This window comes from Capricornis sumatraensis, chromosome 16 (assembly GCF_032405125.1).
Source record: "Capricornis sumatraensis isolate serow.1 chromosome 16, serow.2, whole genome shotgun sequence".
Classification (NCBI taxonomy): Eukaryota; Metazoa; Chordata; class Mammalia; order Artiodactyla; family Bovidae; genus Capricornis; species Capricornis sumatraensis.
In genome coordinates, this window is record NC_091084.1 from 63,884,318 (window position 1) to 63,907,056 (window position 22,739).

At 37.4% G+C, this 22,739-nt stretch overlaps 2 protein-coding genes across 3 annotated transcripts in view; one reads left to right on the top strand and one right to left on the bottom strand.

Annotated features, from left to right (window-relative positions):
* The first annotated feature begins 1,065 nt into the window (after positions 1-1,065).
* Positions 1,066-20,752, top strand: EIF3M (eukaryotic translation initiation factor 3 subunit M). 2 transcript variants are annotated; one of them, XM_068988258.1, is made up of 11 exons: positions 1,066-1,181; positions 3,653-3,785; positions 4,512-4,650; positions 4,945-5,068; positions 5,166-5,260; positions 10,871-10,954; positions 11,932-12,031; positions 12,602-12,683; positions 16,099-16,242; positions 17,432-17,492; positions 18,163-20,752. In XM_068988258.1, the coding sequence occupies exons 1-11, from the start codon at positions 1,140-1,142 to the stop codon at positions 18,281-18,283; spliced, it is 1,125 nt and encodes a 374-aa protein (XP_068844359.1). In that variant the 5' UTR covers positions 1,066-1,139; the 3' UTR covers positions 18,284-20,752. The 2 variants fall into 2 exon arrangements, with proteins under 2 accessions (XP_068844359.1, XP_068844360.1); XM_068988259.1 differs by lacking the exons at positions 3,653-3,785; positions 4,512-4,650; positions 4,945-5,068 and having other exon boundaries at positions 1,140-1,181.
* Positions 18,772-22,739, bottom strand: part of CCDC73 (coiled-coil domain containing 73) — a 110,220-nt gene continuing 106,252 nt past the window's right edge. Inside the window, exon 17 of the mRNA XM_068988257.1 lies at positions 18,772-18,984. Within this exon, the coding sequence (XP_068844358.1) occupies positions 18,772-18,984 (213 nt within the window). The remainder of the gene's footprint in view (positions 18,985-22,739) is intronic.

The window sequence follows — 22,739 nt, forward strand, 5'->3', positions numbered from 1 at the left end:
ACCTAAATGCACTCCCACTGAAGAATGGATAAACAAAATATGGTATATGCATAACAATGAATATTATTAAGCAATAAAAAGGAATGAAGGATTAATACATGCTACAACCTTGAAACGGAAAACATGCTAAATGAAAAAAGACACAGGCCACATATTGTTATGCTTCCACTTATATGGAATGTCCAAAATAGACACATTCCTTGCACCTGCTTCAAGTCCCTTCCTTGCTGTCTTCTGTATGAAAAGGTTTCCGGCAGATTTATTCATTGGTACTTTCCTCGTTTCCTTCAGTTCTCATTAATACTTGATCCATTTTCTTTGCTCACTCTATCTTAAAAGGCATGCACACACAGTCATACACACACCACTCCTTTCTCTGCTTTTCTCTTAGTAGTGCCAGTTAACAGTTACGTGACTACTGAATAATAGCTAAGACATCCAAAGTTCACCGTGTTTTAATTGCTTTATTAATTTACTTAGTCCTCACAATTCCACCATAAGTTAAGTACTTGATTTTATTTCTCCAACAGGAAGATGAAACGCTGAGGTTAAGCAATTACCCCAAATCACAAATCCATCAGACGGTACAGCAGGGACTCCAACCCAAAGAACTCGATTCGGCAGCCTGTGCTGTTAAACAGGATGCCATCCAGGAGAGCCCTTCTAATATACTTCGTACTGTTGTCTTCTGTGTGCCTCCACTCCCGGTGCGGGAGTTTACCTTGAAAACTTCTGCTATCCCCAGGGCAGAGTGCACTGCCTGCTAGTTAGTCCCTCAATAAAGGTTTAAAAGTGGGTTAAATTATAAGTTGAAAAAAATTTGCCTTAAAACTTCAAAACGCTAGGTAGGTTCCGTGAGCCACAAACGCAGCAGCAACTCAACTACCGAACTTAGACTGGGCTGGAGGCATCCTGGAAGGAGACCCCTTGCGCGTGCCCCGGCTCCCCTCTGCCCCGCCCCCAGCCAGAATGCGTGCTGGGATTGGTCTCCGTGGTTCCGCCCCTGTCGATGACCCCGCCCCGCAAGACCCGCGGTGGGTGACCCGGAAGCGGTTGTGAGGCGCCGCCGCGCGGCCCAGCTCCCTTTTCCGGTCGGCGTGGTTTGGGAGCGCAACGTCCACGGTGCCCGGGCCTTCACCATGAGTGTCCCGGCGTTCATCGACATCAGCGAGGAAGATCAGGTGTGCTCCCGGGCCGCGGATGCCGCCAGGGTGGGAGGTGGGGGGAGACTCGGATGTGAGGGGCCGAGTCGGGGTTGAGCCCGGGCCAGGCGGGTGGAACGCTGCCCCGCGGAGCCAACGCCAGAGTCGAGAGCCGCGATTGTGTCCTCCGCATCCGGGAGTGGGCAGGCCGAGAGGCAGGGGCGCACGTTCCGGGCCTGGAGTTGCACCAGCCCGCCCGCCGGCCCTCCCAGCGCTGGTTCCCAGGCTCGACAGCCTACTTCCTGGTTGGCGTCTGGACTCTTGTAGTCACTTCTGTCTGTCGATACAGTACTTTTGACTCATGAGACGGGGATCTGCTTCCGTCCTCGAAATGCAGCCACATCCAGAGTGGGAGGTGGAGAATCTTCAGAAGGCGTAAGCAGTTCAGGGAAAAATAATTTGGTACTAAAGATCAAGATGGCTTTACTACTATGTGACCGTATGTAGACTGTATTTTATACTCTTACTTGAGCAAGAGTGAGAGTTCTGAAAGCATAACATCAGTTCCACCCCCAGACTTTTGAGGCATACACCTGGTGAACGGTCTTAATATTTTTAAGTTTCTGTTTGCTTTTTGGTATGTATGCGTGGGTAATGCTTCTCATTATAAACGGAGAAGTCTCAAGTTCAAGTTTAACTAAACTCGAAGTGAGTTTCTCGTTAATTTTGCAGAACTGAAAACTCTTCTCCGAAGTTTTAAGTGTTGTCATTCTGTAATTTTCTGCTACTCTACTAACATGAAAATTTTGGTTTCGATAGAAGAGAAAACATTACTAGTCTAAGATAACTTTCAGACCTGAAGAGCAGAGTAAGGGAAAGAAAAATGGGGGAAAAAAAGCTAGGGAAGGAGTTGAGCATTATTAGAAAAGATGTGGAAGGAAAAAAAGCCTATGATGAGGAATGGATCAGGTTATCAACAATAGGCTATTAGATTACTGGGGGAAAAAAAGTTTGTTTCTGTTGTAAATGGAAAAGGGTTGTTGCAGGAAGTCTTGCCATTCTGTAAAGTAATTAGCCTCCAATTAAATCAATTTTTTAAAAAAGAAGTTTTGCCATTGATTATATTAAAGTGTCTTTTCTAGTTAGATTATGCTGCTGTTCTTGTTTCACCCTGTCCATTCCTTTTGGGTAAATAGATGATTGCCTCAGGAATTTAACTTCCATCAAGCTCTTGGTTAGAGTAACCACCTGTGGCCAGTAGGGATGCCAGATGAAAACAGCAAAGTGTTGACTGAATAGTCTGCTTTGTGCATGCAAAGCAGAAAGTAAATAAATGCCTTTGGTGGGGGGGGGAGGGGGGCACCGTACTATGTCTCCTTCATAGAGAAATATACAGTGATAGTTTAGTGCTATCTGAAATGGTGAGATTTGTTTTATGAAATCTTGTTTATAATACTAACTCATGTGAAGTTTCTGTGTTACCTGAAAAGATTGTGCCATCCGATCTGCAGGTTTCATATACTTAGGTAGCCAGACATAGCTGTGGGATTAGAAATGTGCCTGTATATGTGCTAATGGTGTCCCTACATCTCCATTTCAGTTCTTTATTATCTTAAACGCTGTTTACATTCATGAATAGCTGCCATAAATCCAAGTCCTGAAAAGAATAAGTTATTAAATATTATGTGTGTGTTAGAGTAGGAAATGCCTAAATACTTGGATGTGGTACTATAGTTACGTGTTTATAGGTCCAGCAGTGCTTTCTGATTCAGGTATGCATAGATGCAATTTGATAGAAACATTATATTAAGGGCAACATTTTTGTATCTCTTACAGTGCTTATCTCAGATAGGTCCTCAAACATTTACTTAACAAATGATTACTCCCTTACCAGGGTAATGTCTGTAACTTTTAAAATTATCCGTGTTACATAGACCTGAGAGCAGTAAAACTTCATTTCTTTAAAACAGATCACTTTCCCCACTTGCCCCCTCAAAAAGCTTGGGCTATGTTAGAAAGGCTTTTGCTGTATACTGAGAATCCAGCAGGATATATAGGTGATGTGAGAGACATTCTGGAGGTGATCAGTGTGGGGGTCATAATGGGTTTGTGTAGCTACTTGTTTGAAGTGAAGTGAAGTTGGTCAGTCGTGCCCGACTCTTTACGATCCCATGGACTATAGCCTACCAGCCTCCTCCGTCCATGGGATTCTCTAGGCAAGAATACTGGAGTGGTTTGCCATTGCCTTCTCCAGGAGATCTTCCCAACCCAGGGATTGAACCCAGGTCTCCCACATTGTAGGCAGACGCTTTACCGTCTGAGCCCTTTGAGACATGGTGGATGAGCTAGCGGGGAGAAACTTTAACATAATTTAAAGTCATCGTTAAACGTGATATTCACATTTTATTTATTAATTTTTTTAAGAAACAGGACAAAATGCTTTTAGAGCTTGCCTTTTGTAATTTATAGTTCATCTAATAGATACAGAGCAATCTTATTTGATTCAACAGGCTGCTGAGCTTCGTGCTTATTTGAAATCTAAAGGAGCTGAAATTTCAGAAGAGAACTCAGAAGGTGGCCTTCACGTAGATTTAGCTCAGATTATTGAAGCCTGTGATGTATGTCTGAAGGAAGATGATAAAGGTTTGTTTTTAAATTTTTTGTATTATTACTAATCATAGACGTACTTTTAAAACTTTGTTGTGAATTACATTTGTTTTGTTTTAGACCTTAGAACTTTAAAAGCACCATTGTTTTTAATCTTTGCACACACTTTCAATTTATTCTCATCTGTTAAACCTGTGAAGTAAGCCTGTTTTGAGAAAACATTCACATCTGTTTTTTGAGTGTTATTGCACACAGTAAATACTGCTAATTTCAGAATGAACTAAAAAAATACGAATCTCTTCATAAGGTTTACATTATCAAATGGGATGCAGTTTCAGGTAATTGAAAAGCTAATTATTTGACTAATCCTCTATTTATTGAGATAAAATGGGAAATTTTGAAAATTAGGAGTCCTAAAATCTCAGGTTAAGGTTTGAGATTAAACTTGGCATATAATTAGTATCTTGGCAGTAAAGCTGAAACTGTATACTGTATGGAGGTGTGAATCAGTCTTCTGCTTTACTGGTTAAAAACCAGATCCTGGGTAGTAACTTCTTCCTCATTTAATAAAGTGTGGAAGTTGTTTTCTGAATGATCATGGTACAGCAGAGCTGGTTATTTTAAATTCACGTCTTCTCTGTTTTTTAGTTTTTTAAGTTTTATGTTCAGTGGTCTTTGGTATATTAAAATTCTGGAAATACATATTTAACTCGATACATTAAATATTATAGTATCACTGTTATGTCATCCATACACGTGTAGATGTTGAAAGTGTGATGAATAGCGTGGTATCCCTCCTGTTGATCCTGGAACCAGATAAGCAAGAAGGTCTGATTGAAAGCCTGTGTGAGAAACTGGTCAAATTTCGGGAAGGTGAACGTCCATCTCTGAGACTGCAGTTGTAAGTTAAGAACTGAAGGAGGCTCAGTTTTCCTATGGGGTTTTCATGTTTCTGTCATTTATTGGTAAAAAGCAAGGAGTTTGTCATGTTACTGTCGTTTATTTGTAAAAACAATTCTAGAACTTGACTCTCAGCTGTGGCTTATTGGTGGTGTGTCTTTGGGCTCCATTTCCCTCCTTGCAGTGTGATGTTCATAGCAGTATCTGTGAAGTTTGTTGTCAGAGCGGATGGCCTCAATGCACTCACCGTAGTCACTGATCTCAAGCACTGCTTTATTATTTGTTTGTTTACCAGGCTAAGCAACCTTTTCCATGGGATGGATAAGAATACTCCTGTAAGATATACAGTGTATTGCAGCCTCATTAAAGTGGCAGCATCTTGTGGGGCCATCCAGTATATTCCAACTGAGCTGGATCAAGTGAGTTATGATGTGGAATACTTGTTCTGCTTATAAGATATAAGCAAATATGTTCACCATGTCACTAAATTTTCTCCTTTTATCAATCTCGTTTTAGGTTAGAAAATGGATTTCTGACTGGAACCTCACCACTGAAAAAAAACACACCCTTTTAAGACTACTTTATGAGGCACTTGTGGATTGTAAGAAAAGGTATTCAGAATTAATGTACTGACTTAACAGGCAATATAAGTAGTTGGGACTGTATTTTAAAGACAAGTAGGATAAGTGCTTTTGGTCTTACTTTGTTCTCTAAGGAGTTGCTATAAATCTCTTTGTGTAAATTTCACCTACTAAATTAAAGATAACTGCCAAGTTTGAAATAGTTTTTCCCATCTTTAAACTTTCTAAACAGCAAAACTTGCTTTCCTAAAACTGGTACAACTATTAATCCCAAAGCTGTGTAACATTAGACTGAGTTATTTAATTAGACTAAGCTTTGATGTCTTAGTACAGGTAGTGCTGTCACTTTTGTTTAATGGTGGTGAGGGTCTATCAGTCAGTTCCCCTTAGTCAGTGTCTCTTACATAACAGTGTCCCTGAGATGAAACTTTGCAATGAAAGTGAAAGAAAAGTGTTAGGCATTCAGTCGTGTCCGACTCTTGGCGACTCCGTTGACTGTAGCCTGCCAGGCTCCTCTGTCCATGGGATTTTCCAGGCAAGAATACTGGAGTGGGTTGCCACTTCCTTCTCCAGAGGATCTTCCCGACCCAGGGATCGAGCCCGGGTCTCCCACATTGCAGGCAGACGCTTCACCATCTGAGCTACCAAGGAAGCCCAGCTTTGCAATAGACTATACTAAATCTTATTGTGCTTTTGCAAGGTCTTGAGTTTCTAGGGCTTGTATTTAGCCCAGCAAACTGCATGACCCAAAGATTTATTCCTCAGCCAGTTATGGATGCAGCCAAATGATAGATTTGGCCCAGTTTTTAGAATCAGTATTGAAGGATAATCCTGCCATTTTGACCTAGCTTTTCAATTTCTCTTTTCACATAGTGGTTAAAAACTTTTAGAAAAAGTAATCAGTCTTCAGTTTAGTTTTATTGCACAATTTTTAGTGGCTTTCAGTGCTAGGGTGTTTCATATATTAGAGAAGAACAATAATAGTGATTATGTTATGTTAATGTAAGTTTTTACAGACCATTTACATTTAATACAAGAGAAAATTATATTTTTGTTGTGAAAGTTGCAGTGTTTTATTATAAAAGAAGCAGGGGATTTTGCATTAATACCCTATTTCATTCTGTATCAGTGGCTACTGTCTGTTACATGCTTGCACACTTGTGGCAGCATTCCAGCCAGTTGTCAATAAGTTTTAAATAGTTTTATGTCAGACCATTTCAAAAGGGAGGGCATGAAAGCTACTGGAGAAGGAATCCGTATTTTAATATACACTATACAACCAGTCCATTCTAAAGAAGATCAGCCCTGGGTGTTCTTTGGAAGGACTGATGCTAAAGCTGAAACTCCAGTATTTTGGCCACCTTATGCGAAGAGTTGACTCATTGGAAAAGACTCTGATGCTGGGAGGGATTGGGGGCAGGAGGAGAAGGGGACGACAGGGGATGAGATGACTGGATAGCATCACCGACTCGATGGACTTGAGTTTGAATGAACTCCGGGAGTTGGTGATGGACAGGAAGGCCTGGCGTGCTGCAGTTCATGGGGTCGCAAAGAGTTGGACACGACTGAGTGACTGAACTGAACTGATAAATGTGTAGGCAGTGGAATAAAACTCCTGGGATTTGAACCTTGGCCTTCCTATTACTAGCTATGTGTTAGTTGCTCAGTCATGTCCAACTCTGCAGTCCCATGGATTGTAGCCTGCCAGGATCCTGTCCATGGAATTCTCTAGGCAAGAATAATAGAGTAAGTTGTCATTCCCTTCTCCAGGGGATCTTCCCAACCCGGGGATCAAAGCCGGCTCTCCTGCATTACAGGCAGATTCTGTACCATCTTAACCTTTAGGCTACCTCTATGACCCTAAATAAATCTCTGTACCTCAATTTCCAGCTTCAAGGTGGAAATAATAGTAGTATGTACCTAATAGCATTATTGGAAAGATTAAATAAGATATACACGAAGCTCTTAAAACAGTGGTTTTATTATTAAGAAAGTACTCAGTGAATATTAGATATTTTATTCCTGTCATTATCCTTTTCACTTTTTTCAAGCTCATCTTAAAAAATTAGTCTTTTTTTTTTTTCTGGTATAGTCATTTAAAATGATGTGTGTCATTGATGACTACTCATTGGGTGGTGTCTCTGATTGCTATTTAGTAGATCCTCAGTCTTTTATGCATAAAAAGGAAGTAACTAAGGTCACCTAATAAAGAATCCCAAAGCTAGTTCTCAGAGAAATTGAGATAGGACATCAGTACCCATCTGTCCTCTCCTAGACACACCCTAATGTTAACGTATTAAGAAATACCTGCAGCATTTGTCACAGGCCAGCATTCTTTCCCTGTTGAAACGCTTCCTTCAGTTGACTTCTGGGGCTTCTGTCTAGAGTCTTTGCTTCATTCACAACTCATTTGTGGCTCCCTCCCTCCCTCAGTTGTTGCCTCATTGGAAAGGCCTTCTTTGGCTTCTTTCTGTGAAAATAACAACATTCCTTTACCCTTGCACTGCTTCCCCCCTACCTTCCCTCTTATTATTGCTTCCATTGCACTTACTATTAACTGACCTACGACGTTTTAATGTTTATTATCTGTCAGTCCCCACCAGAATGTAAGTTTCACAAGGGCCTTAACTTGTTGTTCATTGCTAGGACAGTGTCTGACAAGAGTAGGCACTCAGTATATATGTGCCATGTGAAAGGCTATCTCTGAAAAACGGATATGTTGCAAAAGCAGTAGACGTGAGCAGCAGTGACATAAGGCAGTATGAAGTGGTGCTTTATGGAACTACACCGTGTATGCCCTTCCCAGGCTTTCAACCCAGCTTCTCTTCTGAACTTTAGGTCTTTATGTTCAGCTGCTTTCCACCTGTTTCTAGTTGTGGCCTTGCCATGGTGGATCAGACAGTAAAGAATCCGCCTGCAATGCGGGAGACCTGGGTTCAGTCCCTGGATTGGGAAGAGTCCCTTGAGGGAGGGCATGGCAACACACTCCAGTTTTCTTGCCTGGAAAATCCCCATGGACAGAGGAGCCTGGTGGGCCACAGTCTGTGGGGTCACAAACAACATGATTGAGTAGCACACATGGTTGCCTCAAACTCAGTATGACCAAAATGAATTTCCGTTTTCTCCCTCTGAATTAGTCTGTTTTCCTAGCTAGACATCTCAAAGTCATCTTCTGTTTATTCTATTTGCAGTGATTTTGTGAAACAGAAATTTCAGCATGTCATTCTTCAGGTTTACATTTTCTTTAGGGCACAGTACAAAATTCTTAGGATGATATAGAAGTTCTTTCTGATGTGGGCTTCCATTTATTGCTGTAGTGTGACTTGGCGAATGTGACAATAATCTCGCCATTTTTATATGGTGCAGTGAAAAACTGCAAAAAACTTTGCTTTCTCTATATAGACACTCCCTCAGTCCATTTCTCTCCTTTCTTTTATGCACACCCACCCACATACTTTTCCTCTTGGTTATCATACTCTATAGACAGTGAACTGTGTCAGATACAAAAGCCCCATGCTCTTTCCCAGTCTGGACCAGAGAGGCTGGTACTTGTTCTTGTATGGTCTACAAGCTAAGAATGGTTTTTACATTTTTAACTGATTGATTGGGGTCAGGGTGGGGCGTCAAAAAAAGGCTATTTCTTGAAATGTGGCCATTATATGAAATGCAAATTTCAGTATCCATAAAATTTTATTGGAACACGCCCATGTTTACATTTTTATGTATTATCTGTGTCTGCTTTCACCAAGGTTTGAATAGTTGAGGTAGAGACTGCGACCTCTAAAGCCTAAAACATTTATTGCCTGGTGCTTCGTGGAAAGCTGCCCTTTGTTTGGTCTAGACCCACACTCAACTCCTTCACTCTGCCTGAACTGCTCCTCCTGTACTTACGGTGCCCTCCACTTATCACAGCACTTCACACCCTCAGCTAAGAAGCTTACGAGGCTGTGGGCTCAGTGAGGGCTCCCCAGGTGGTGCGGTGGTAAAGAGTCCACCTACCAGTGCAGGAGACACAAGAGACGTGGGTTTCATCCCTGAGTTGGAAAGATCCCTTAGAGAAGGAAATGGCAGCCCACTCCAGAATCTTTGCCTGGGAAATGCCATGGACAGAAGAGCCTGGCGGGCTACAGTCCATGGGGTTGCAAAAGAGTTGGACACGCCTTGGTGACTATACCACAAAGCAGTAAAGGCTCAGGGAAGTTTAGGACCTTGTCTGTCCACCATTGCATTCCCAAGGTGTTGGGCAGTTATGGGCCCTGAGTCGGTGAATGCTCCCCATGCTTAGGGAACTAGGAGCGGATAGTTACTTAAACTCTATAGATTTCTGTCATGCTGCTGCTTTAAGATTTGGTTTTTGCCTAGTACACAGAAAATGGTCATTTTGTTGTTGTTTTTGCTTCTTGAGAGTTACCTCGCCCTCTTAGTAAGAAATGCTTACACTTACTGGTGTCTCCTTCATGATTTTATTCATATTGGTGGTTGATGAGTGCAAATTGTGTGACACCTTCTGAGGCCTTATTATATGTCAGATACTGTGTTCTTTAAATGGACTATTTGATCTTTGTGAATTCAGATTTTCTTTAATAAGAAGTATTCAACTGAAGTATACTATGGCTGTTAAAACTGGAAAGTATGCCCATGCTTGCAGTGTATCACAGGATAGTAATTTGTTTAAATTGGAGGGTAATTGTTTTACAGTGTTGTCTCTGCTGTGCAACATGAATTCAGCCATAAGTACATATATATATATATATATATCCCCTCCCTTGTGAGCCTTCCTCCCACTCCCCCCCCACAAGGTAAGATATTTGAACCTTAGTTTTGTGGGAAGTTTTAGAATGTTATTTAACTTTTAAAGAATAAATAGTATAGCTCTTACTGATTTTATCCAGGTTGAATCCAGATGTAGGGAGAAGAGAAAGGTTTTTAGCAAATGAAAAGGGTGTTTCTCCTACTTAGCAAACTGAAGCTTTCTATAACTGGCTGAAGATTTCATCAGTTTAAAAGAAGAAATAAAGGGTGAAGATAAACATTTTCTAAGTTCAGATTGAGTTGATGCTTTTAATTATTTTGTGCTTTTCACTGCAGTCAAAATTGATCATATAATTCTGGGGGTGATTTAATTGGAAGGGTGTCATTAGTGGAGTTATTTAAATATCTGGTGTTGGCGCAGGTTCAGCTGTACTATTCTCAGACAAAAAACTTTTTTCTCCTCTAGGGCTTTTTATAGCTTGTCTTCTCTGCCTGGAAAGTCACCCAGCCCCAGCCTTCCACCTCCAACCAATACTCTTCATAGCCAATTATTTTAGATCCTTCAGATCTCAGCTTATGTGTCATTTCCTCAGAGAGAGCCTTTCCCTGCTCATTCTGTATGAAATAGCCTCCTCTTTGCTCTCTCAACTCTTATTACTGTATAACATCACCATTTTCCTTTATGGCACGTTAATTGTTATTTTTCCTTAGTTATTTCTCTTTCCTACTGAAAGGAAAGTTCCATGACTTTCCATAGAGAACAACTGAGTCTCTGAGTCACCAGTGTATATGTATCATCAGCCCGGTATTAGCACTTAGTAAATATTTTTGAATGAATGAATGGCAGTAATGATACTCTGAAGTTCCTAAAGTTATATTTCTTTTTAGTGATGCCGCATCAAAAGTTATGGTGGAATTGTTAGGCAGTTACACGGAGGACAATGCTTCCCAGGCTCGAGTTGATGCCCACAGGTAATGTTTAACATGGTGTTCCAGTGATGGCTGTCGTCATTGGGGCAGAGGGAAGCTACAGTATTCGGTCATATAGTGGAGGTCATGCATGCATCCACCTGTGATCCAAAGCCATTTGATAGCACGTGCTCCATGATGATTCTAATGTAGCTACCAAAATTCAAGATTTGGTATTGAAAGAAACATAGAATGCATGTGAAATAGCCATATAGTGTTTGCTATTTGGGGTATTCCTGCAGTTGGGGTTCCCAACCTGAATAGTAGAACCTGATCTTGGTTTGATTTTACCTTAATATTACGGAATGTTGATGGGGAAAGGTTGGATTTTTATAAAAATTAACTTATTGCTAATGAGAACTGCTTCAAGCAGTTTTAGGTCTATTTAGTAGCGATAAGAGTAGGATCAGTTTTTTAACTCTATGGAATGGAAATTGGTAATTTCTTCATAGGGTTATTGCTTCCCAAGAACTTGTATATAATGGATGTTGGTAGAAAGAGTAGTTAGTGGAAAAGATCGTCGTTGACTCAGGTTAGAATGCCTGCATTCAAATACTTGACCACTTAATTAGCCCTTAAAACCAGGCAAGTTCTTTTCTGAGCTTGTTTCATCTTTGGTAAAGTGGGCTTGATAATACTCTTTAAGTGTCTTGAGGTGCTGTGAGGATGAAATGATATAATACATGTCAAAGCACTTAATGTCTGACATAAATGGTAAAATATTGCTATTTTATTCTTTGATTATTTTGGTGGTGCTTTCTCTTCAACTGTGTTTTTGTCTGAATAATTTTGTTATAACAGGCATCACTGATCAATTTATTGGCCTGTTTTAACCCCAGTTTTGTAAATTTTTTTATACCATGTATATTGAACTCTTAGATATTTCACTTAATTGAATATATTTTGCAATCTGCAAAGGTAGTGAAATGTACCTGAATTTCAAGACTCTGAGCTTTGATTTATTTCGTTTTCTAATTAAGGTGTATTGTGCGAGCATTGAAAGATCCAAATGCATTCCTTTTTGACCATCTTCTTACTTTAAAACCAGTCAAGTTTTTGGAAGGCGAGCTTATTCATGATGTAAGTAATTTATCCTTATTGTGAAAAGTGTTTTCTCCTAAATCTAACACACTGAACCCAGAACTCTTTGTATTAATGGACACAACTCAGAGAAATCTAGAAAGAGAACTCTTTATTCATTTTTTATCAGGAACAGACTAAAATGTAGGACTAACATTTAGCTTTTCTCCACTGTTGAACACTCCTGTTCTTCCTTTCTTTCCTTCATTTTCTCCATTATGAACCTAGAGAATACAAACTTCTTCATATTATATAGTGTCAGCTAGCCCCCAATTAGGAAAATAAGTCTGATACTTAAAAACACATGAATGTACTTTTCTAGTTATAAATACATTACAGATTATTTTCTGTTAGTACTACGTCATTACTGCCATCTTTTGGGGTAAATCGTTTAAAGATCATTGTATTTACTGATTCTTTCATCTTAAGTGAATTTGATGAAAGCAGATATACATAGTAATTTGATCAAACAGATTGAATATAGAGTCTCCTTGCTGGGAGTCAGTGTCTTAAATAGCTAGTATAAATCTTGATTCTATATTGAATACTGTCTTTTTTTTTTTTGTATAGCTTTTAACCATTTTTGTGAGTGCTAAATTGGCATCATATGTCAAGTTTTATCAGAATAATAAAGACTTCATTGATTCACTTGGTAAGTTTTGGGGATTATTCTTTGGAGGGATAGGGAGAGAGAGGAATGTATGATCCAGAAAAAGAGGATCATGGCCTTATGTGTAGATTACCCTAACCAGTGGTGTATCTTATTCCTTAGATGCATGGTGATTTAAATTTTTGGTACTTCTTTTAAAAAGCCACAGTCACATAATGTAGCAGTAGCTTTTTTCCTTCCAATACAGTCTTTTACACTTGGTTCTCCATCACTGCCCCAATGAACAAAGTATATTGTATTCCTAAGCAGATCTAAGTGAAGCTATAGATGAAGTTAGAAGTGGAGTTATGGTGATTTTTGTGTGACAGTTTGTTGAAGACAGCATAGTAAGTTTAAGCTTAGTGATTTTTATCTTGAAGTTTTCTTTCTAGACCAGCAGAGTTCAGTAAATGTTGCTGAATTCTTACTCATCCTCATTGAGCAGATTGCACATATGTTCAGTGTTTTCTTTCTGGAGCATGTTTTTAACATGGCTAAAATTAAAAAGAAACCTTAGGAAATCTGTAGTTAAACAGGTTTAATTGTTTTAAAACTCCGTTTTTTAGAGAGTGAAGACAAATGAAGCTAAGGTGCTCAGTTTTTTTACTGGATGATGATCAGAACACAAAGGCCAGTTGTAATTTTCCATATTAAAATTGAATTTAGTCTTCCTGGTTGGTTGAAGTGTAGATAAAGAATACATTTATAATCTACTTTGATTATACTATTAGTCCTCAATTTGGTAATCATTAATTCCTGTCACCTATAACTTTTGTGCAGCCATTGGAATTAGGGAAGATTGAATTATTCTGAACATAATAAGGCGTTTGAAATACACCAAGATAAAGTAGATGCAAGTGTGTTTGTGTTCAATGCTTTGCCAGGTGCACTAGACCCAGAAAACCACATTCTGTCCCAGTTAATTTGTTTTGTGGCATGAAGCTATGTGATGGAATGTTAATGTCAGCAACCTCTTTATTTACGCACCAAAGAAAAAGGAGTAGTAATTAACACTTTGACACTCCCCCATTGATGTGTAATTGACTGTTTCAAAGGAGCACTGGTTCATAAGCTATTGCATGCATTAAAATTACGTTTTCTATATTGCAGCATTTTAAGACAGGGGTCAGTGACAATGCAGAAATTGCTCAATGATGCACATTTTTTTATTACTGCATTAAGGTTTTGACATATTAGTAATGAATAAATGTTTCCATAAAATTAGATTTTTTTATAACTTTAAAATTGAAATATGACACACAACACTGTGACTTCCTCGTTGAAGGTAATCTACTTTCATGAAACAAAGTACAGCTTTCTACAAGTCTTTAACTCATACTTTACTGGCTTAATAATTTGATTTTGAGAACAAGAATCCTAAAGGCTTTAAATTTGGTTCTTTGTTTTAAACATCAATTTGAAGTGTTTTTAAATGCAGATTTCCATGAGTTAGACCATGGTTTTACATAATTCACTTGAGAAATAATCTTCCCTCTGATAAGTTTTTTGATTTATGGTAATCTTGTAACTGCACAAGGAGTAGCAGTAAAATACACGAGTATTTTAAATTATATCTTAGAAATTTTAGGAATTTCTATCATTTTATCATAGTAAAAGAGGCCAATATGTATGTCCATAGAACTGGTAATGTTAAGGAATTTTCTTGTATTGACAGATATTGTATACAAATAAACTTTGTATTAGTTCTCTGTGATAGGAAAAACATAACAATTTCTGTGTAAACCACAAATCAGATTCCGTTTGGCCTTTTGTTTGTCACAATCTGTGCAGATTAGCAATCATTTATTAGTAATTTGTTTGTCCAAAACATCTTATTAAATGTTTATTTTTGGGTTTTAAATGTATTAAGATGTTATTACAGCTGAAAGTCTGCTTATAAATGTGTAGATTCCACAGGTGGCATCAGTTATTCTCAAAACACTTCGTTTTATTAACACTGACAACTTGGGCCAACAGTAGCACTATCTTGTGTCAACTGAATTGCCCTAACATGTCCACATGTAATCTAGTGTTGTCCAGTTGCTACCTTCTTGCTTCGGAAAGTTAATCAGCACCTAATTTGCATTTGTTAATTAGGGTTAATGTGCACTAATTGATTTTTTGATGCTTGTAGATTTCCATTAAACCTGCTTAGCAATACTTACTTGGGTACCTCATTCATTTGAGTTATGATGATCATGTTTTTGTTGAATCAGTGCCAAATAGAAAGTCTGCATCATAATTACAGCTAATTAACAATTATGTCCTATATTAATGGGCTTCCCTAGTCTTCTGCTAATATTATGTTATAAATTTCAAATTTATTTATGGAGTACTTAGAACTTTTTTACCAGTACAAACTTGAGGCTCTTAATTACTAGAGAGTACCATTCGCTGAGTTTACATAATTTGAAAGTTCAGAGAAAAGGAATGTTTAAGTATTTCTAAATTAACTTTAGAAATGTTTTAAGAAATTAACATGAAATAGAGTAATCTGTGTTATAATTCAGCTTCTATTTAGGAGTAGATAATTTGGGTATTCTGGATTTGTATATATTTGTATTTCTAGTTATTTTGTAAATGAACTTATTTTTTAGGCCTAGTACTGCCACTTTGTAACCAATAAGTAAGTCATTTAATCTCTTTACTCCTCAATTTTAATTTTTTTACAGAGAAAGGATGGGGACTAGGTAGTTTGCTCTTAGGTCTGACAATTGTTTGCGATCCGAATAATTATAATAATATTTCATTAGAAATTATAAGGCAAAATTTGAATTATTTGTAGTTTTCTACTTTTGCCTTAAAAAGAACAGGTATCACTATTACTTTATCTAGTACTAATCATTTTCAACCTGTAAATGTTAAATATACTTTTGCAGTTTGACTTTTAAGTATTAAATCCAAAGTGGCCTAAAGGGAAATTTAATGTTTTCATAACTGAATGTATGTTAACATATTTTAAAATTCCAAACTTACCAGTATCACAGAAAACAGTAAGTATCAATGGATACAGAATCCTGTGTTTAAATGAAGAGCTTATTAGTAAAAATAAGTTTTAAGTAATTTAGTTAAATTAGAATGTTCTTTATGAAATGTATTTTGTATACTTTATCTCCTAAAATATATAAAATAAATATTAAAAATAGAAAATATACAAAATGTTTAGGGCCTAAAAATATCATTTTATAGCCTGATCTTAACATTGAATGTGTCACCTGTGGCACTGAAGCAGTAAGGAAACATAGTAATAGAAAAATAAGTTTAAATGCTCCACAATATGATTATAGGGTCAGTTTATCGTGTGCAAATACAAGAAGCTTTGTGAAAATTAACACTGACACAATTTTACACAGGAGTTATCATGCAGGGCTGTAATTAGTATGGATGCTTATCTGGCTTCACTACTATTGTTTCTCAGGCCTACTACATGAACAGAATATGGCAAAAATGAGACTGCTTACTTTTATGGGAATGGCAGTGGAAAATAAAGAAATTTCTTTTGACACGATGCAACAAGAACTTCAGATTGGAGCTGATGATGTTGAAGCATTTGTTATTGATGGTAAGGCAATTGGAACATTTTCTTTTCTAGAATTTCTTTCTACCCTATGAAACGTTAAGATTTTTAATCTTGAAACTGAGTTTAGTAGTTGAGCAGATTATATTTGTAGTACTGTGAAAATTGAGTGGGATTATTCAGTAAGTTGCTATGTGGTTTTTTTTGGATAAGGAAATGGCAACCCACTGAAGTATTTTTGCCTGGAGAATTCCGTGGACAGAGAAACCTGTCAGGCTACCATCCATAGGGTGGGTCACAAAGGGTTGGACACAACTGAATGAGCACATGTGGTTTTTGGTGTGTTATCTATTTCTTGAAGTCATGTAGAACAAAAGGCCTTTCAGGCAGAATATTGTAGTGGTTAAGAGCCTAGATTTTAGTATTAAACCTGTGTTTGAGACTGGGTCTTCGGCTGTGAAACTTGAATGTAGGAGTTAATTGTGGTTGTGAAGATTAAATAAATTAATGCATGTAATTAATGCATGTGCCCCCTCGGTGCCTGGCACATAGTAAATGATCTGAAAATACTAACCATTATCACATTTTTGTGATTGGCCTAGGAATAGGACCTTCTTCAATAATTATATTGTGTGCTGTGCTTAGTCACATCCAACTCTTTGCAACCCCGTGGACTGAAGCCCAGCAAGCTCCTCTGTCCCATGAAATTTTCCAGGCAAGAAACTGGATTAGGTTGCCATTTCCTTCTCCAGAGGATATTCCCAACCCAGGGATCAAACCCATGTCTCTTGGGTCTCCTGTGTTGGCTGGGAAGCCTTAATAATTGCCTTATAAAGTGCAATGTAATTAGGATATTTTAAGATTAATAAAATGCACAGAACTATTGACATTGTTTCATTGGAATGCTCTTAAGTCTCAAACACTCCTATTATACCTTATTAAGAAACTGTTTCCCACCTCCTGTTTTGTGATTTCAGGAAGAACACTAGAATTCTTTCTGAAAATTTTTATGTGGTATTTAATACAGATTGGTGCAGCAAACCAGAGGACAAATATATGTGGCCTTCCTTTTGGTTCTATCATACTGCTGTGCTTCAAAGAGCCAGTTTGTAAAATAGTGTTGGGAAACTGTAAAGTTTTATTATGGCTTACTTGGTCACAGTTTCGTGCTTTCGGCTGTTTTTCCTTGGGAATTTTTCCATATAATAAGTCACGTAAAACATCTTTTTTCCAGCGGTAAGAACTAAAATGGTCTACTGCAAAATTGATCAAACCCAGAGAAAAGTTGTTGTCAGGTAAGACACTAATACTTTGCAGCATTTTGTAGAACAATTTATTCTATTTCACTTAAATGTTTATAGAGAACCAAGGTGGTGTTCTTATCAGTTGACTGTAGTTAAATAGTTCCTATTTATCATAATTTTATTAAAGTTCAGACTGAATGTGATTAGCTTATTTAATGAAAGAGTCCTATTTTCCAGCACATTTCATTTAATGGCTCAGCACTGGCTAGAATACTAATGACTTCTGTGTCTGGTTTATGTAGTTCAGGAAAATAGATGGTTTAGGATTAGTGTGAATAGTGAAAGTCGCTCAGTTGTGTCCAACTCTTTGCGACCCCATGAACTATACAGTCCATGGAACTCTCCAGGCCAGAATACTGGAGTGGGTAGCCTTTCCCTTCTCCAGGGGATCTTCCCAACCCAGGAATTGAACCCAGGTCTCTGATATTGCAGGCAGATTCTTTACCAGCTGAGCCACAAGGGAAGCCCAGTTTAGGATTAGTATGGCAAATAAAGGTTTTTTTGTTTTGTTTTAAAAAAGCTTCTAGTCGTTTTTACAACTCTATATTGTCTCCTATATATATTTAGCCTTGCTGTTTTAACTAGATACAAGTGTATTATATTATAAAAGAATACCAAAGGACAAAAGGTTGACTAATAACTTTGTTTTTAATTTTTCCAGTCATAGCACACATCGGACATTTGGAAAACAGCAATGGCAACAACTCTATGACACACTGAATGCCTGGAAACAAAATTTGAACAAAGTGAAAAACAGCCTTTTGAGTCTTTCTGACACCTGAACTTTTATGCTGTATAATTTTGTTCTTTTTGGAAAATCGAAATCATAGTAAAACATAGGCTAAAATCTGACTACAGTCTGGACATTTATTGTCTCATATTTAAAAGAAATCACCATCTTCAGAGTGTACAAAGTAATAAATGACAAAGGGTCACTGTCTATTTTGTATAATACATGTGTTGTGTTCCGTAAGGAAGGGTTTTGAGATGCACCAAGAGCTTTGATGAAAGAGTATATGGAGGAAAGACAAATTTAACTAAAAGGAATTAAATGTTAACATTCATTCAGTGCTAATATCATCCTTGCAATCTTAGCTGTCTTAAATGAAGCATTTATTGAGCAAAAACACAACATTAATATAATTTCATCAAAGAAAAATTGGTAAAGTGAGTACAACTACAAACCTTTAGCTATAAATTATATTCCAATTGAAACCACATTGATATTTCAATTAAATAGTTCACTCTGAAAGCATTTATCAACATTATTTTAATCTGTTTTTTCTGCCATCTCTTCTGCTTTTCTTTTTTTAGGTTGGTTGTCATTTTCTAAGCTTAGAAACTTTTCAGTTTCATTTATTTCATTTGTTACCAAGTGCTGCCAGTCATCTTCACCGGAAGACGCATCTAAATCAGTATTTTTAATCTTGATTGCCTGAAAATGGCTTTGTAGCGGAGTTGATTTCAGAGGCTTTGTTTTCACCTAGGAAATACCAAACTTGTTTTACCACTGAAATTATTACTCATTTTCTAACCAGTCATCGATAAGCATTTAAAGAAAATCCTTCAGCCTTTGCAATTAGGGGTATGTGATAAAAACCCACTGTTGTCTTGGCTATTTTCCATCTACCACCCTAGTAATTTTGGCACCGAAAACTATAAAATGTGAGTTTGTAAGCTTATGTAGTAGCTCCTCAAGATCTTCAAGTAGCTCTTCAAGATATACTCCAGAGATACCACAAACGTTTTCTTAAAGGTCTTAAGCTTTCTTTGAAAGAAAAGATATTTAAAACAATGCAGATAAAAATCTCTTTTGTCCGCTACTCCCCTTCCCTTCCCAAACAAGTCTATGTTTTGTATCTTCTATCAAGGCTGGGGAAAATTTAAAATGCTAACGGAAGTAAACTGCCATATAGAAACTGCCTTTTACTTTAGGTTTCCTCTTAGGCTTCAGAGCACCATTGTTGGAGAAACAGGAAAGCGCAATGAGGTGTTAAATTGGCGTGTTTCCAAGGCACCACATTGGGTCATATTTCTAATACTGTGTTAAGTATTTTTAAGGTTTTTTCTAAATATAAAATAAATTAACTACAAGTTTAGAAAAGAGAAAAGTGTAAAGAAACCAAAAATCACTAGTAATCCACTATCCAGAGAGACCTGTCAACATTTTGGTACTGTTTGCTGTTAGTCTATTTTTGACATCTGTATTTTAGTGCTGACTGTTCTATAGAATTTTATATCAGTTTTTCCTTCTGAATTGTTTCCTGTACAATACAAACTTCTCATAAGCAAATGTCAGTGGCTGCAAAATACTTCTTATGGATGTGTGTGAATTCAGCTAGGACCTATTGTTGACATGTTTCCAATTTATCCCTATCAGAAACAAATTTGAGGGCTTCCCTGGTGGTACAGTGGTTAAGACTTTGCATTTACACTGCAGGGAGCATGGGTTCAGTTTTTGGTCAGGGAATTCCCCACATGCTGCAGGGTGTGGCAAAATTGAGTTAATTCTTGAAAAAAATCTTTTATGGTCTTAGATTCTCAGATAAAATCTTCTTGAATGGGAATATATTTTTGAAGTACAGAACAGAATAAGAATTTGATTAAAATTACCCAGTATTGCAACCACCATTAAACATTTTAATATAAATACCCTAGACTCTTCTCTCTATATACAGTTCTTAAAAATCGGGGTCATTTATATGGTTGTCTATGCTGGGTTAAAAACATTTTTAACACTTCCCTCTAGAAAGACCATGGCTCCATCATATTCCATGTTCCATAATATTGTTGGACATTTGAGTTGTTGGAAAATGTTTACTGTTACTAAGCTATAATGAATGTCATTTGTTCATAAATCTTTGTGAAGATCTTTGAATACTGCCTTACATTAAAGTATTTTCCAATCTGGTAAAAGTGGCATATTTTTGTAATGTATTTTCAAAGTGAGATTATACAGTAACAATTTTTTAAACTGAATTTAAATATTTACATTTATCTCGGTTCCCTAAAGGATATGTCTTTTTGGACTGCTCTGTTTGGTTCCTGAGAATTCTAGTCAACCACCAATCTCCTCAGAGTTTTAGCCTCTGATCCTTAGTGACGCTGGGTTCATGTTTGTCTCATTGCCTATGTTTTTATGAAGCAATTCATTTAACTTCTGTGGACCTCAGTTTTCTCATCAGATTCTTTTGGTTACAAAATGCTATTACTGTAAAGAATAACTGGATAAAATGCACATAAATATATATTTTTTGTAATGTCTGGCTTGTAAGTGTTCAACATACCTTGTGTAGCTCACAGGGCCAAAATGAATTAAAGTCATCCATGTGTGGGCAGTGTGTCAGCCTCATGCAATACTGAGAATAGTTAACAGAGAAGTAGACCAAGTCCAAAGCTAGGTTGCTACTAATTTTGGAGTAAAATGATTTGATGACCTGTATGATACAATGGTCCTGTTTTGCCAATAAAATGCTAGAAACATCTTGGTGCATTTGACATCAAGTACAAACTACCCAATTTCCCAAAATCCGTATCTTTTGACTTGATGGAAAAAGGAAGGAGACATTCATACATTACACTTCCCTTTTTCCTACTTAGTGAGAGGGGCAGAAGCAAGGATTGGCCGTAGAGAGAAGCAGGATGTAATTTTAAAGTTTACACTGAACAAAACTTGTCCTATTTATCTTAACTTTGGTTTTGCAGCCTAGAGCAGTAATTCTAGTTATACATATGTTGCCACATACCTTTGCTCCTTCCTTTCCTTCTTAAAAAATCACCTCTACCGCTTTCTGCCTGACTCAAAAGATCTACTTTTGGCCTGAAAATTTCCCCAGCCTAGTAGTAGTAGTCCTCTCTTTAAGCCTGTGGTTACATTTTAAAATTCTGAATGAACCTAATACTGAATGTGTAAACAAGTGACTTTGCTTACTCTGGCCCCTCTCTCCCATCCTCATTCCTGGGTGTAATCAAGATTGCAGCAGGCTGCCAACCTAACCCCCTCTAAGAATAAAAAACACATTACTCTGGATCTACAGGAGAAAGTGAATTAACTCATAATAACTACCCAGAATTTTATAAGACTGGTGTGGACAGTATACATAAAAATATGTTGAAAAATTTAAAGAACTTTTATTCCCTTTCTGGCCATAAGTCTTCATAAAATTCACTTTTCATTTAGAACAAGAGTTGGCAAACTTGTGCTGTAAAAGAGCCAGAGTAAACATTTTTGGCTTTGTGGGCCAAGTGGCCTCCCTCACAACTGCGTGACTGTCACTGTAACACAAAAGCAGCCATAGAACTACAGGTAAAGGAGTGGGTGTGGCTGTTCTAATAAGCTTTTATTGTTAATAAAAACAAGGCAATAGGCTGCATATGGCCCATGAGCTGTCATTCAACAGCCTGTGATATAGAAAAACCTAAGTAAAAGAGGTAGGATTGGTTTTGTTTAGTCCAGGGATCACAGCCTTTTCAGTAGACTAAGCAAAAGAGTTCACCTGCTTATAAATTTGTCCCATATTAAATGTTAACTGGTAACCAAGCATCAGCTGGGACAATGATACAGAGCACACTGCTTGACACCAAGTGATGATCACTTTGCTAAACAGACATTTAGTGTGTTTTCCACGCACCAGTATTTTTAGAAGAAACTTTTCTAACAAAAATTGAGAAGGTGATGTAGCACGTAACAGCCAAGATACCTACTCTAAGTCCACTGCAAACTGTTCTTAATGCTCTGGAAAATTATTTTGTATTTGTATCACTGCCTCAATATGGTTTTAAAGCTGTTGTGGGAATATTTCTTCAAAAGTTTAAATTTTATAAATTCTTAATTACAGAAAAAGCATTAGGGATGCGCTACAAAGAACTTATCTATTGGGTTTGTTTTTTTTTTAAATGGGCTTGAAAGGGAGATGTGAAATTTTCATCATACCCTTAAACTGTTTGAAAATAGAACAATTATGTTAGAAGTGTTAAGTATTCAACCCAATCAGAATGGATGTTTACCTTTGATACTCAAGCTTCTTTTTGCTTTTGATTTGATTCTATGACTTACCCAATTAGCTAAAGGTCAGACTTAAGATTTCCCAGTGCCCAGTCTACTGTGCATTAGTTACCACAGTTTAAAGATTGAACATTTGCACATTAAGCTGAAATGATTTGGTTTTGAGCTCAATTATGCAAAGGTGAAAAACTCAGATCCTGATTGTAGTTTCAACTTTCCCAAAGGGACAGTTA

Coding starts and splice junctions, on each gene's coding strand:
- EIF3M (XM_068988258.1), top strand. CDS start 1,140: ATGAGTGTCCCGGCGTTCATCGACATCAGCGAGGAAGATCAG. Junction 5,069..5,165: donor TTCCAACTGAGCTGGATCAA/GTGAGTTATGAT, acceptor ATCTCGTTTTAG/GTTAGAAAATGGATTTCTGA. Junction 16,243..17,431: donor TGAAGCATTTGTTATTGATG/GTAAGGCAATTG, acceptor TCTTTTTTCCAG/CGGTAAGAACTAAAATGGTC.